The sequence below is a fragment of the Rhinoraja longicauda genome, chromosome 9 (assembly GCF_053455715.1).
Source record: "Rhinoraja longicauda isolate Sanriku21f chromosome 9, sRhiLon1.1, whole genome shotgun sequence".
NCBI lineage: Eukaryota > Metazoa > Chordata > Chondrichthyes > Rajiformes > Arhynchobatidae > Rhinoraja > Rhinoraja longicauda.
The window spans coordinates 31,330,601-31,346,894 of record NC_135961.1 but is presented as its reverse complement, the minus strand read 5'-3'; the positions used below and the strand labels follow the sequence as shown (position 1 = coordinate 31,346,894).

The 16,294-nt window shown below is 45.9% G+C and overlaps 1 protein-coding gene across 2 annotated transcripts in view; it reads left to right on the top strand.

The window, feature by feature from the left end:
* The window catches only part of LOC144596574 (ALK tyrosine kinase receptor-like), an 887,900-nt gene that overhangs the window by 624,573 nt on the left and 247,033 nt on the right, over positions 1-16,294 (top strand). For both annotated transcript variants that reach the window (XM_078405054.1, XM_078405053.1), the window contains exon 8: positions 4,481-4,630. In XM_078405054.1, coding sequence (XP_078261180.1) covers positions 4,481-4,630 — 150 coding nt within the window. The remainder of the gene's footprint in view (positions 1-4,480; positions 4,631-16,294) is intronic.

The window sequence follows — 16,294 nt, the reverse complement described above, 5'->3', positions numbered from 1 at the left end:
AATTGGATATAAAAATAGAGAAATTAGGTTTCAGTTCTATGGGATATTGGTCAGACAACATCTGAAGTACCGCAAACAGTACTGTTCTCCTGATTTAAGGAACATTGTCAATGCAATAAAAGCTGTTCAGCAAATGTATTCTGGACCGATACTTGAAATGGGAAGGCACAAAGTGCTGGAGTAACTCAGAACATGGATCTCCACATTCTCCAGAGCTGCAGCCTGACCCGCTGAGTTACTCCAGCATGTTGTGTCTTTTTTTTGTAAACCAGCACCTGCAGTTCCCTGTACCTACCTGAAATGGGCAGTGTGCCTTATGTGGAAAAGTTGGTCGGGTTAGACACATTTTTGCTGGAATTTAGAGTGCGATAGAACACGATTGAAATGTGTTAAATTGAAATATATAAGAAATGAGAAGTTTAGAAGAAGGATATGAGCCAAACGCAGGCATGTGGGACTAGTGTGGATGGGGCACGTTGGTCGGCATGGGCAAGTTGGGCCAAAGAGCCTGTTTCCACACTGTTTGTGCAGGGCAGAACTTCAGATGCTGCCTGACCCGGTGAGTTACTCCAGGATTTTGTGTCTGTCCATACTCTATGACTCTATGACTCTACAAGTTCCTGAGAGTGGGCACGGAGAGAACATTTCCTCTTGTAGGAAATTCAAGAACAAGAGGTCAAGGTTTTGATAGAGTCGACGCAAGATTTTTTCTCTGAAGATTATGAAGGCATTCTCTTCCTGCAGGGTGATAGTTTACAATGAGTAGAGATGAAAGCAGAGTTGAGGTTACAATCAAATCAGCCATAATCTTATAAAATGATGAACCAGTCTTGAGGGGTGAAGTGGCCTACCTCTGTTTCAAATTAATATGATTGTAAAATGGATTATTAAATGCTTAACTCTCGTATTTGAGGGGCATTACTATTGTCAAATTGACAGCTACATTTGTTTGCATTACAACATTAGAATAAAAGGATGTGCCTTTAGAATGGAGTTTAGTTTAGGGAAACAGGCCCTATGGCCCTGCACCAACCAGCGATCCCCGTACATGAGCACAATTCCACACACGAGGAACAATTCACCATCTTTACCAAAGCCATTTAACCTACAAACCTGCACATCTTTGGATTATGGGAAGGAAACCCGAGCAGCCGGGGAAAACCCATGCGGTCACAGGGAGAACGTACAAACTATAAGGCAGCAACTCTACCGCTGCACCACTGTGCCGCCCACAGTGGTTGTTATATCTATGGAATTCATTAGCACAAATGGCTGTGCTGGCCAAGACATTGGGTAGTTTTAAATCGGAGATTGATAGGTTCTTGATTAGGAAGGGTGTCAAAGGTTATGGGGAGAGAGCAGGAGAATAGGGTTGACAGGAAAAAATAAATCAGCCATGATTGAATGGCAAAGTAAACTCAATGTCTTAATTCTGCTGCTGTGTCATATGGTCTAACAGTAACTACACTTAAATAGTACGTCAATGACAGTATTTGACCCACGATGTTCAGGCAAAGTGAAAGACCCCATAGAAATCGTCAAGTTCATTGTTGTTATCGGTTCATTTGATCTTGCAGCCTGTTACAACCTTCATTACTGAGGAAAGGGATAGTGCTGGGATACTATGAAAGGTTAAATTGGTATTTGAGGGATCTCTTTATTTACCTTGTGGAAGGAAAAGATAGAGAAAAGAAGCAATTCAAATTAGAGTTTTCATCCTGAAAGTATATAATGCTTCCCATATTTTAAAGTGGAGATTGAGAGATACTTGATTGATAAGGTTGCCAAGGGTTATGGGGAGAAGGCAGGAGAATGGGGTTGAGAGTGAAAGGTAGGTCAGCCATGATTGAACGGCGGAGTAGACTCGATGGGCTGAATGGCCTACCTCTGCCCCTATAACTTATGAACTTATTACTATCCAACAATACTTTCAACATCTTTACTATAATTTACATTTGTTGCCTCTTTACAAATTATCCGAAACATTAATTTTTCTGAAAAAATATTTTCTTGTATCTAATTTAACATAATTCCGAATCATTTTCTTTTATCGTTTCTTATTTTCTGGTCCAATATTCCAGTTTAGTGTGTTAATATTCTAAATTTACTTTATTGTGCTGTTAAATGCCATGGGCTCACTCCTCATTCAGCTTCTATCTGAGAATAGAGTTTGAAGAAAAACGGTATATTTTTGGAAATGTCAATGATGAGAGAGTATAGATTTATCGTGAGAGGGGCAAAGTTTAAAGGAAAATCACTCTCTAGTTGGTGAGAGGACGCTTCAGTTGCCTTATAACAGCTGGAGGAAACCGTCCCTGAATCTGGATACTGACTCCCTCCACCGCCTCCCTTCCCCTTACATATTTAAGGTGAGAGGGGCAAAGTTTAAAGGAGATGTGCCGGGCAAGTTTTTTTACACAAAGGGTGGCGGGTGTCTGGAACACGTTGTCAGGATTGTGATGGAGGCAGATACCATAGTGGCTTTTAAGACACTTTTAGATGGTGCATGAATATACATAGGACGAAGGAGCATGGATCAAGGTTTCAAGGTCAGTTTATTGTCACGTGTACCAATTAAGGTACAGTGAAATTTGAGTTACCATACAGCTATACTAAGTAAAAAGCAACAAGACACACAACCACATGAAAGTTAACATAAACATCGATCACAGTGGATTCCACATTCCTCACTGTGATGGAAGGCAATAAAGTTCAATCTTCTTCCTCTTGTTCTCCCGTGGTTGGGGCAGTCAAACCATCCACAGTCGGGGCGATCAAAGCCCCCACAGCCAACGATCGAAGCCCCCCTCAGGGTGATTGAAACTCCCACATCGGGGCGGCCTCTTCTTACCAGAGACTGTGGGCTTCACGATGTTAAAGTCCACATGCCCCGCGGTTGGAGCTTCGATCCCCAGCAAAGGGATCACAAGTTCCGCGATGTTAAAGTCCCGCAGACGCCCGTGGCTTGGAGCGCCCGTTGGTCTCCAGGAAACGCCGCCATCTCCTCGATGTTAGGCCGCAGTGGGCACGGAGATACGATACGGAAAAAAATCGCATCACCGTCGAGGTCAGAGATTGAAAAAAAGGTTTCCCCCCACCACCCCCTCCCCCATCGCCCACATAAAACAAACCAAGGGACATTAAAACATACTTTTTAACACAGACTAAAAATAACAAAAAGAAGAAAAGACAGGCAGACTGTTGGCGAGGCAACCACTGCTGGTGGCACCACCCGATCATGTGCAGGCAGATGAGATCAGTTTACCTTGGCATTGTGTTCAGCATAGTCATTGTGGGATGAAGGGCATGTTCCCGTGCTTTATTGCTCTGTTCTTTTTGCACACTTTATGTTAATCTCGGTGCTATTTGCATTGGCCGCATATCCTTTGACCGCCCACGATATTAAAGGGTATTGACAAAGTCCTTGAGAGAATGGTTTGAAGCAACAATATGCAACATTGAAAATGATAGAATTCTAAATGTACATAGTACTTTGTCTACATGTTCTGTAGTGCTGCTGCAAGTAAGAATTTCATTGTTCTGTCTGGGACATAGGACAATACGACACACTTGGACTTGACTATTGAATGTAGTGGAAATGCACAGTGTATGACTTTTTCTGATGCAGGAGGAGAGGTGGCCAGCTCTGAGCAAGGCACCCAATGTTTTTTCCCGACGAGTGTTGCTGAGTTTGCCGTTCCCTTTCCAATGTCTTGTGCCTCAACTTATAGAATAGAAACAGCTGTCCATACTGTAAACCAGCCCGAGGCATCATCTACATCCATCAAAGACTCGTTAACTACCCGGCAAAAACTAAGCTGACCACTTAAAGACAAATCCATCTAATTGCGAATGAAACTATACTTTATAAACATGGCATTTTGAAGTAGAAGATAGACAAAAATTGCAGAAGTTAATCAGCGGGTCAGGCAGCATTCCCGTAGAAAAGGAATAGGTGATGTTTTGGGTCGAAACCCTTCTTCAGATATTTTGACCCGAAACGTCACCTATTCCTTTTCTCCAGAAATGCTGCTTGCCACTTTGAAACAGATTGCTGGAAATAATCCACTCTTGCTGCCACACATCCCCAATGAATTCAATGATACTTTATTATCACATGTACAGTGAAATGCTTTGTTCAGTTCCGTTTCAGTTTAGTTTTATTGTCACGTGTACCTAAGTACAGTGAAAAGCTTTGTTGCGTGCTAACCAGTCAGCAGAAGGACAATACATGATTACAACCGATCCATTTACAGTGTATAGATACATGATAAGAGAATAACATTTAGATAAGGGAATGACATTTAGATAAAGGAATAATGTTCAAGTGTTTTGCACACAACCTGGTAAAATCATACAGCAGATCTCACCTCAGCAGTACACAAGAGTCGCCACATCAAATACTTGTATCACCTCATCTGCTTCTGTAATTGTTTATTTTGGATAGGAAAATCATAGATACTCTTCTTTCACCTTCCAGGTAACCTTCCAGCCGGCTCACACTGTTCGTTCGAAGAAGACGATTGTGGGTGGTTTTCAGTGACATCCGAGATGTATGAACCAACGTGGACAGTGAAAGACGCACGATCTTCCAGTGAAGAACCAGGGAGAAAAACATGTTATTCCGAAGGTGCCTGATACAAAATTTCACCTTTGAGCCAAGTGATATTAATTTAAAGGCTTAATAGTTTAGTTTTGTCATTTGTACCAAGGTAGTTGAACACTGGCCTTGATAGTTTAATAGTTTAGTTTATTGTCAGTTGTACCGAGCGAGGTCCAGTGAAAAGCTTTTTGTTGCATGCTATCCAGTCAGTGGAAAGACTATGCATGATTACAATCAATCTGTCCACAGTGTACAGATGCAGGATAAAAGGTATAACATTTAGTGCAAGGTAAAGTCTGATTAAGGATATGTCAAGGGTCTCCAATGAGGTCGATGGGAGGTCAGGACCCATACCTAGTTGGTGAGAGGACAGTTCAGTTGCTCGATAAAAGCTGGGAAGAAACTGTCTCTGAATCTGGATACTGACTCGCAACCCCGCCCCTGCCCCCCCCCCCCCCCCCCCCCACCTCTCCCTTCCCCATTCCCTTCCACCTACAGCATATCCCTCCTTTTGGCTCCTCTTCTCCCCTTATCTGACACCCTTTTATTTTATTTTTTACCTTTTGACTTGTTCTCTTTATGAATCAGAGTGGGTTTGATCCTGACTACAGGTGCTGTCTGTACGGAGTTTGTATGTTTTCCCTGTGACCCTGTGGGTTTTCTCTGGGTGCTCCGGTTTCCTCCCATACTCCAAAGATGTTCAGGTTTGTAGGTTTGTAGGTTAATTGGCTTTGGTAAAATAGTAAAATTGTCCCTTGTGTGAAGGATAGTGTAAGTGTACGGGGTCATCGCTGGTTGGTGTGGACTCGGTAGGCCGAAGTACCTGTTTCCATGATCTTTCAACAAAGTCTGAAGTCTAATACTTCAGAGTAAAGCTACAGGAGGTCTAGGACTAACCATTAACAATCATTTCTCCCCCTGCAGAGAGGGTGAGCAGTTAAAAGACCCAGAGTCAGTCATGATCCCAAAGTTGATCCCATAGTTGAAATCTCTCACAAATGTTTAACTAACTCCAGTATCAAGAGGATCAGAAGGGCTCCCAATGCCCACTCAAAAATGCATTCAGAGGGGAGACCTGGTAGCAATGATAAAATTATGAGAGGCAAAATAACGAAAGACAATCAGAACTTCTTTACCAGGATGTAAGTGGCAAAGGCTAGAGGGCATAACTTTCAGGTGAGAATGGGCAACATTTAAATGAGATACCCGGGGCAGGTTTTCTTTTACACAGAGGGTAGTGGGTGCCTGGAACGGGCTGCCAGGGGTGGTGATGGAGGCAGATACGATAGTGGCGTTCAAGAGGTTTTTGCGTAGCCACATGGGTATGCAGGGAATGGAGGGATATGTATCACATACAGGCAGAGGAGATTAGTTTATTCCATCAACATGTTCAGCATGAACAATGTGCTGTGCTGTTTTATGTTCAATGTTGTGTTCCCAAACCATGCTGTGATGCATGGCGATAAAACATAATCAGATGAACACTGATTAAGAAGACTGCTATGTCAAGCTTCCTAACATTTGTAGCTGCAGATGTAAACTGTCACATTACTTGAGAAAGTGCAAACAGAAAACTGTGCAGGAATCAGCAAGCAACCCCATTTCCAACCTTAACTGTGAAGGAAAGTCACTAAGGCAGCAGTGAAATATAACTGAGTCTACTGCAGCAGGAACTGCCTCCAGGATCACCCTGCAGCTGAATTGTTTGCCTTTGGCTATCCTTCTTTGCAGCGAAGATAGACACAAAGTCTGCAGCATCTCTGGAGAAAAAGGAGAGGCGATGTTTTGGGTCGGAGCCCTTTGTCAGACCCTTCTTTGTGCTTGATATGACTTTGGGCACCTAGAGAGTTTTCCCCTCTGATTCCTTTCGAATTCACTAGGGCTCCACTGTGCACCTTACACTTCCGAATGAGTCTAAAATAAAATGGAATAAATGCAAAATTAAAACAGATAGTACTGGAAATATGCAGCAGATCAGACAGTGTTCATGAGTGGAGAACATCTCAGGTCAATGATATTTCATCACAAGATGAAATATGGACTCAATTGCATGATAAAGAACTTTATTTGTCATTCGGTACCGAGATACCGAACGAAATTACATTTCCAGCAGTTACAAAACACAACAAAAAAAGAAAAGAACACAAGACACACGACCCCAACACAAACATCCATCACAGTGACTCCAAACACCCCTCACTGTGATGGAGGCAACAAAACTTCCCCTTTCTTCCCCCACGCCCACGGACAAACAGCTCAACCCCTACCGAGGCGACCGACTCGCACAACCCCCACAAGGAGATGGAAGTCCCCGCGGCCGAGCCGCACCGGGCGCTGAAACGTCCCGCGGCCTTACAAGGCGATTGAAGTCCCCGCGGCCGAGCCGCACCGGGCGCTGAAATGTCCCGCGGCCTTACCGGGCGATGGAAGGCCCCGCGGCCGAGCCGCACCGGGCGCTGAGACGTCCCTACCAAGAGAGGAATCTCCTTCAGTGAGTGGAACTCATTTCCCAATTGAGTCAGATTGGATTGGTCTAATTCAGGCAAGTTTGGACTAAGGGTATGAGGGATTTGTGGGCAAGGTGTAAAGTGTGAAATAGATCAGTTGAGCATTGCATGTTACAAATGCAATGAAGATAATTGTAACTTTGTGCAGTATTGTAAATAGGTCATAGTAAATTGACAATACATTTTTCATCTCCCCTCAATTTTTATTGCCATTGTCAATATACACACCAGTCACAATCACTCCTTAGTCGCACAAGTCCTATTTATTTACACCATTTTTCTATGCATTGAATTTCCAATTCTGCAGCCATCTTTTAGACTTTAGATTTTAGATATACAGCACAGAAACAGGACCTTTGGCCCACTGAGTCCACACCGAGCTGCGATCACTGGCACTATCCAACACACTAGGGACAGTTTACATCTGATTTTGGATAATCAGCCATGATCATATTGAATGGCGGTGCTGGCTTGAAGGGCTGATTGGCGTACTTCTGCATCTATTTTCTATGTTTCTATTTACAATTTTACCGAAGCCAATTAACCTATAAACTTGTATGTCTTTGGAGTGTGGGAGGAAACCGGAGCACCTGGAGAAAACTCACATGGTCACATGGAGAATTTACATGATTGAACCAGGGTGTCTGGCGCTGCAAGACAGCAACTCTACTGCTGCACCACCATGCTGCCCCTGTGGTAATTGTAGACAACATCCCTGTCTACGTAGAAAAAAGAAACTGCAGGTGCTAGTTTACAAAAACAGATACAAAGTGCTGGAGTAATTCGGTGGGTCAGGCAACATCTCAGCAGGGATTTTATGTGGCATATGATGCCTGCATTTGGTGTTATTTGCTACAAGGATGGATTGGACAAACCATGATTGTTTGTTCCTGGAACGATGAAGGCTGAATGGAAACCTGATAGAAATATGTCAAATTACGTAAGGTAACATAAGTCAGAACCTTTTTTTCCCGAGGTTGGAAATGTCAAAGACTAGAGAGTGTGGTGTTAAGATGAGAGGGCAAAGTTTAAAAGAGATGTGCTGGGAATTTGTTTTACACAGAGGTGGTGGGTGCCTGGAATGTGCTGCCCGGTTTGTTGGTGGAGGCAGAAATGATAGTGGAGTTTAAGAAGATTTTGGATAGGCACATGGTCATGTAGCAAATGGAGGAATATGGATCATGTGCAAGCAGAAGCAATCAGTTTTATTTTTAGTTTTTTGTAGTTTATTGTCACGTGTACCGAGGTACAGTGAAAAGCTTTTGTTGCGTGCTAACCAGTCAGTGGAAAGACTGCAAATGATTGCAACCCAGCCGTACACAATGTACAGATACAGGATAAAGGGAATAGTTTATCTTGTCATGATGTCCTGGCATGGGCATTGTGGGCCAAAGGTGCCTGTTCCTAGGCTTTAGTGTTCTATTTTCTAAAACCTCTGCAAAATTCTCACCTCTATTGTCCTTTACTATTAAGATTTGTGTTGAGTTGAAAGGGCAGATGTATTGTGCCCAGAATAATTTAATTTCCAATTCTGCAGTCGTCTGTGTTTAGTTAACAGTCTACACGAGGCCAGTAATCTGTTGATGTGCTTGGGATTTTTTTTTGTTACGATGGGATGAAAGATGATGTCAACATCCATCAGGGCTTCGAATCGACCAGTCTAGGACTACTGAATCACCATGACCTTGTGCACATCATCTTCATTTGACAGTGTTACAGGCAGCATTGCCTTATTTCAAGGAACAGAAAATCAATCCTATTGATATTGGTTTGGTGCATTACCTTCTTGTGATTAGAGTGAATTGAAGCAGTCTATTGATGTACAATTCTGTTAGTAAAATTGAATTTTTTTTAAAAATCTTACATTTAGGCACACCCTTTCACACGAGTCTGCACAAGTCCACAATGATATAATTCAGTTTACTGGTCTAACTGGTCATTAGCTTTTCTTGATGATAGATCTTTTGCATTATATGAAATTGAACTACTGCCACTACACCTAGACTATTATCTGATCTAATTGGATAGATTACAAAACAAAGCTACTTTAGTTTAGTCTAGTTTATGGTCATGTGTACCGAGGTACAGTGAAAGGCTATTTTGTTGTGTGCTATCTAGTTAGCAGAAAGATAATTTCATATACATGATTTCAATCAAGCCGTCCACAGTGTACAGATACAGGATAATGGGAATATCGTTTGGTGTAAGGTAAAGTCCGATTAAAAATAGTCTGAGGATCTCCCATGAGGTAGATGGTGGCTCAGGACCACTCCCTAGTTGGTTACAGGATGGTTCAGTTGTCTGATAACAGCTGGGAAGAAACTGTGTAGGAAGGAGTTGCAGATGCTGGTTTATACTGAAGATCGACACAAAGTGCTGGTGTAACTCAGCGGGTCAGGCAGCATCTCTGGAGAAAAAGGATGGGTGATGTTTTGGGTCGGGACTCTTCTTCAGACCTATTGAAACCATTGGATGAAACTGATGCCGAAGCAGGAGGTGTGCGTTTTCACACTTCTGTACCTTTTGCCCTATGGGAGAGGGGAGAAGAGGGAGTGTCAGGGGTAAGACCCTTCCTTGATTATGCTGGTGTGGGTGAGTGAGACTCGTCCTCGATTATGCTGATGTGAGTGAGAGTGTGTGTGTGTGTGAGTGAGACTTGTCCTTGATTGTGCTTTTCACTGCACCTTGGTACACATGGTACAAAATAAATCTAAACCTGAACGTAAATATCTAAACCTGAAACCCTAAACCATACTAAACTCCTCTGCCAACCAACAGAGCCATGTTGTTTAAACATCTCTCCCCTCCTCTCCGAAGTCATAATAATCCCCAGGAATGAATCCTTTCTTTTTGTTAATTTACTAATTCTTGCTTACTTTCTGCCATTGTTTTTTCTTCTTCCATGTCACGCTGCTAGGAACTAAATATTATTGGAAAATGTATAATTTGCAATGACTGTGAAGCAACCTTTCTCATTGCCAATTTTGAAAGATTTTGCCAATAAATACTGTATATCTGTGGTGCAGACTCCCCCTCTTCCAATGCTGGTTGCTTTCAGTCAACAGTTCAAGGAGATCCCTGATGTTCAGCAACCAATACGTTATCATGAGGAGAATAGAGAGGGTGAATGCACCGAGTCTTTTACCCAGAGTAGGGGAATCAAGAACCAGAGGACATACGTTTAAGGTGAGAGGGCCGAGATTCTATGCAATCCTGAGGGGCAACTTTGTCACTCATAGGCTGGTGGATATATGCAACAAGCTGCCAGGGGAGGTAGTCGAGGCAGGTACTATAATCCCATTTGAAAGACATTTGGAAAGATACATGGATAGGAAAGATTTAGATGGATACGGGCTAATTGCAGGCAAGTGGAACCAGAGTAGATGGGGCATCACGTTCCTTATGGACACGTTTGGTCAAAGAGTCTGTTCCCATGCTATCTGACTCTGTGATTCTGTGCTCTACGGCATGTAAAGCTTAACATGAACTAAATGTATGTCTAGGTAAATGAATGAGTTTGAGTTTAGTTTATTGTCACGCATACTGAGGTACAGTGAACAGCTTTTGGTGCATGCTAACCAGTCAGCGGAAAGACAATACATGATTATAATCGAGCCATCCACAGTATCCAGATACATGATAAAGGGAATAACGTGAAAAAGTGCAAGATAAAGTCCAATCAAAGATAGTCCGAGGATCTCCAATGAGGTAGCTAGTAGCTCAGGACTGCTCTCTAGTAGTTGGTAGGATGGTTCAGTTGCCTGATAACAGCTGGGAAGAAACTGTCCCCGAATTTAGAGGTGTGCATTTTCACACTTCTGGATCTTTTGCCCAATGGGATAGGGGAGAAGAGAGAGCGGCCGGGGTACGACTTGTCCTTGATTATGCTGGTGGCCTTGCCGAGGCAGCGTGAGGTGTGAATGGAGTCAATGGAAGGGAGGTTGGTTTGTGTGATGGTCTGGGCTGCGTCCACAATTCTCTGCAATTTTTTGCTGTCTTGGGTGGAGCTGTTCCCAAACCAAGCTGTGATGCATCCCGATGAAATGTTTCTTACGGGGCATCTGTCGAAGTAGGTGAGAGTTGCTGGGGACATGCTGAACTTCCTAAGCCTTCTAAAGAATGGTATACGTTCCTGTGAAGGAAAAGTAATTTAGTATGACTATTAATTTAAAAAGACTATAACCGCATGAATAATTCTATCAGAAGAATACTCATAGATGGCTAACCAAGAGGATAATGCACAATACTGCACAAACAATTTATACATATATTATAAATATTGAAAAAAATATATATTTTAAAAACAGAGGAATGCAATGGGTTGAAATATTTCTGAGTGGGAATGACAGATCGCATACAAATGTATTTTTCTTTCAGTTCTGGAGTTACTTAATTGTTGTCATGGCTTAGACTTCCATTTAAAACTTAATTATACATCGCATAACAAAGCCTGACATTTTCAGGGTATTTTGGAAAAAGGCAAATTTGTAAATTCATTGAAGTTCCAAACAATTTAAATGATTTCCTTCCGTTCTGGTTTGTAAAAGAGTCCAGCCGTTAACTACACATGTGGATTTCTAGAAGTTGTTTTCCTTTGAAACGCTGTAAAGACTGTGACCGGCAATGTTTCACAATCAATACAATGAAAAATATCTGGATGAACATTGTCAATTGTGACTCATTAATTGTTTAATTCATGCACCCAATTAGTGGCGGTTTGAGTTGAACACTTTGGGGTGGATAAGCTTTTATCTCACGGCTGTTTTTAACACATTGATGGGTCTCATAACACAACTACAAGGCCACTAATAATCTACAGAATATTCAGTGAGATAAATTTACCAACCATTTGCACAGCACAATGATAATCCTTATTAATTTATTATGTCACAGAAGGAGGCTCCGAACTTTTTCTCAGTTGTCCCTCCAGACCACGTATGATGTTACTCTACAAGGTAAAGATAGGCTGCTCATTGTTGACTGAAAGCTATTCGTAGCTGCACCACTTTTCAAAAACTTAGCATTTAAGCTTCCATCAACCTATTTGCCAGGTTTCATTATTTATTTGGCATCTAACACAGCTTAATAGCACAAATGGGTCTCCCAATATGATTCATGCAAACAACGGTGAAAGTGAAAAGCAAAGAACTGCAGCTGCTAGTTGCTGCGCAGCAGGACACAAAGTGCTGGAGTAACTCAATGGGTCAGGCAGCATTTCTGGACAACATGGATAGATATTGTTTCAGTTCGAGACCCTTTAGACTTCAGAGATACAGCGTGAAAATAGGCCCTTCAGCCTACCGAGTCCCTGCCAACCAGCGACCATCCCTTATGCTGGCACTATCCTACGCACTAGGGACAGTTTACAAATTTACCAATGCCAATTAACCTATAAACCTGTTCATCTTTGGAGTGTGGGAGGAAACTGTAGATCAGTGCATGTTCCTTTAACATAGTGACCTCACCACTACTAACCACTCCCCATTGTCTCTTGTATAATTGTAGCTTCCCCACCTCCAGCTCGCTCTCTAGTTCCGGTGATGACCACGGACAGCTAGGGCATAACATGTGTGTAGTGAAATTAATAAACAATATCCAGTAAAAGACTCTGTGTGCAAAGGACGTCTCTTTACATGGTGTCAGAGCGGTAGACTTGCGTCTCCTGTTTATCGGGTTTTTATTTTTAGCATTTGTTCGTCCCAGTTGTGTCCCATCCTTCCACTTTGCCATGGCTCCCTCGTGTCGTCGTCCGGACACGCTTGTTTTTGATGAGGACATAGTGCACCGCTGGACTGTCTTCCAGCGGGACTACGAGCACTATATAGCGATTGCCCATCCTGATGCAACTGCTGCGATAAAAGCTCACCTGCTCCTCAACCTGGCTGGTCCGGAGGCAATGGAACGCTATGCGTCGTTCGAATTCGTCCCTCCGGAGGACCGCAACGACCCGGTATGTCTCATGGCTAAGTTCACTGCCCTGTGCGATATACCCACCAATAACATTATCGAACGTTTCAACTTTTTCTCGCGGCGTCAGACTCCAGGGGAGCACGTTGACGCCTTCATTGCATCTTTAAGACATATGGCTCGGCGGTGCCGCCTTCAGACGATTACACCCGACGAGATGATCAGGGACGTCCTGGTCAACGGTCTCCTAAACTCTAAGCTGCGGGATGAGCTCCTGATGAAGCCTGACCTGTCGCTAACGGACGCCATACATGCCGCACGCATGGCCTCTGCTGTTGGCTCAGTATCTCGGCCGGCGCCCCAGGACATAAATTTCACCGGCCGCCGGCGATTGAATGACCCGCAGACCAGGGTCACCCCCTCCGCGCCCACTATGGTCACCCCTCGCAGATGCCCAAACTGCAACTTCTCGTCACACAGGTATAACGTTTGCCCAGCGCAGGGCAAAACTTGTAATTCCTGCGGGAGGCAGAACCATTTTTCTGCAGCTTGTCGTTCTCGTGGGAGACCTGTCCCTGCTCCTAGAGGGAGTCTAAACAACCTTGCGACCGATGATAGCGCAACCGGTTCCCGGTACCAACATGAGGAACTCCATGGCTCAGATACGACTTCCTCCCATGGAGACTCTATGCTGTTTTCGCTTTTGGGTGCACCTGCATTGATAACGGATCCATCCGTGCATGTTACAGTCAATGGACACTCCTTCCCTGCCAAGGTCGATACTGGGGCTTTTGCAAATGTTATGTCTGTGGGCCTCTTCGAGCAGATAAGCTCGGGGGAGAGGGTTACTCCTGACAACTCCCGCCTCCATGCCTATGGGGGAGGCGTTCTGATTGCCGTGGGAAAGGCAACGGTTATCTGTACTGTTCTGGAGACCTCTCGGCCCCTCACGTTCCTCCTGCTAGCATCTGACAACGTCACCCTGCTGGGCGCCCGTGCATGCCAGGACTTTGGTTTGGTCTCATTCCACCGCGACATCCACCTGGTGCAGGCCCCCATGGACCCCCTGATCGAGTACCCTGACCGATTTGATGACGTCCTGGGGAAGCTGCCCTGTGCCTACAAGATCGTTGTGGACCCGGGGGTCGACCCAGTGGTCAGACCGGCCCACCGTGTGTCTTTTGCCATGAAGGGCCGCGTGGAGTCCACACTACGTGGCATGGTGGACATGGGCATCCTCAAGGAGGTGAGTGCCCCCACCCAGTGGGTCTCCACCATGGTGGTCACTGCCAAGAAGGACGCGAGCGAGATCAGGATCTGCATCAACCCCAAGGACCTGAACCTGGCTATTAAACGCCCGCACTACCCCATGCGGACGGTGGAGGACGTCGCGGCACAGGTCGGTCCAGCCACAGTTTTCTCGGTCCTGGATGCCAAGAGCTCCTTTTGGCAGATCCCGCTGGATGCACGTTCCTCCTTCCTGACCACCTTCAGCACACCGTTCGGCAGGTTCCGTTTCCTCCGCATGCCTTTTGGGATCAACTCGGCAAGCGAGGTTTTTCAGCGTACGATGGAGCAGCTGTTTGCTGGGTTGCCGTGCGCCATCATTGTGGATGACATCCTGGTGTACGGGAGGGACGTCGCTGAGCATGACCGACACCTCCGCCAAGTCCTGGACAAGGCTCGTGAGATCAATCTCAAGCTTAATCGAAGGAAGTGTCGGTTCCGCGTTGAGGAAGTCACCTACGTCGGCCACGTTTTCACGGCGGGGGGCCTGAAGCCAGACCCCGAGAAGACGGCGGCGATCACCAAAATGCCCGCTCCCACTGACGTGCCCGGCCTGCAGCGCTTCCTGGGCATGGTCAACTACTTGGGTAAGTTCATACCCGACCTCAGCGAACTGAGTGCCCCCCTGAGGGAGCTGACCAAGAAGGACAATGCCTGGGTCTGGCTCCCGCACCACCAATCGGCCTTCGTGGCCCTGAGGTCCAGACTCGCACGGACCCCCACTTTGCAGTTCTTCGACCTGAACAGGCCAATCGTCCTCACCTGCGATGCATCTCGGTTCGGCCTTGGTGCTGCCTGCCTGCAGCTCTACGACGACCGACAGCTGCCCGTCTCCTATGCCTCTCGCACAATGACCCCTGCTGAACAGCGCTACGCCCAGATAGAAAAGGAGCTCCTTGCCGTGGTGTTCGCGTGCTCCAAATTCAGAGACTACGTTCTTGGAAAAACTTTCACCATCGAAACTGACCACCAGCCGCTGGTCTCTATTTTAAACAAGCCCATCCACGCAGCCTCGTCCCGCTTGCAGCGAATGATGCTGCAGCTGCAGCGTTTCACATTCGAAATCGTGTACCGCAAAGGCAAGGAGATGTTCGTGGCAGACACTTTGTCCCGTGCCCCACTACCTTCCACTTCCCGCCATCCGTACGAATCGGCTGACCTGATGGTGTTGAACGTCAACATCGTTCCATCTTGGCAGATGCAGTCACTGGTCACACACACTGCCGCTGATCCGAACCTTCAACAGCTTGAGGGCGTCATCCGCCGTGGCTGGCCTGAACGACGGTCTTCCCTGCCGGCTGGTGCCGTGCCCTACTTCCTGGTTCGGGATGAACTGGTGCTGCACGCGGGCGTGGTGGTGAAGGGTCACAAGGTTGTGGTGCCGGCTGCGCTGCGAGATCACTACTTCCAGACTGCCCACAACGGACACCCAGGGGTGGAGGCCACGTTATCCCAGGCCCAAGCACAGTTTTACTGGCCTGGCATGGTCAAGGACATCCGGGACAGGGTCTCCGCCTGCGCTGCCTGCAACAGCCTATTACCTCATCAGCAGCGCCAGCCTCTCCTGCAGCAGCCGGCTCCCGAGTTGCCGTGGATGGCTGTTGCCGCCGATATTTTCGAGTGGCGTGGCAAACACTACCTGGTCCTGGTGGACTCCTACTCCAGCTGGTTCGAGGTGGACCTGCTGCCGTCCCTCACGTCTGCTGCCGTCATCGGGAAGCTTCGCCGCCACTTCTCTACCTTTGGTTCCCCGGCATCCCTCCAGTCCGACAACGGCAGCCAGTTTACCAGCGCGGAGTTTGCTGCTTTCGCCACCCGGTGGAACTTTCGCCACATCACCAGCAGCCCCGAGTACCCGCAAAGCAATGGACTTGCAGAGCGCGCTGTCCGCAGCGCTAAGGAACTGATGGAACGTTGCCGGCTTGACAGTTCGGACTTGTACCTTGCCCTCCTCAACCTCCGCAACATCTCCCGGGACCCCGCGCTCGGT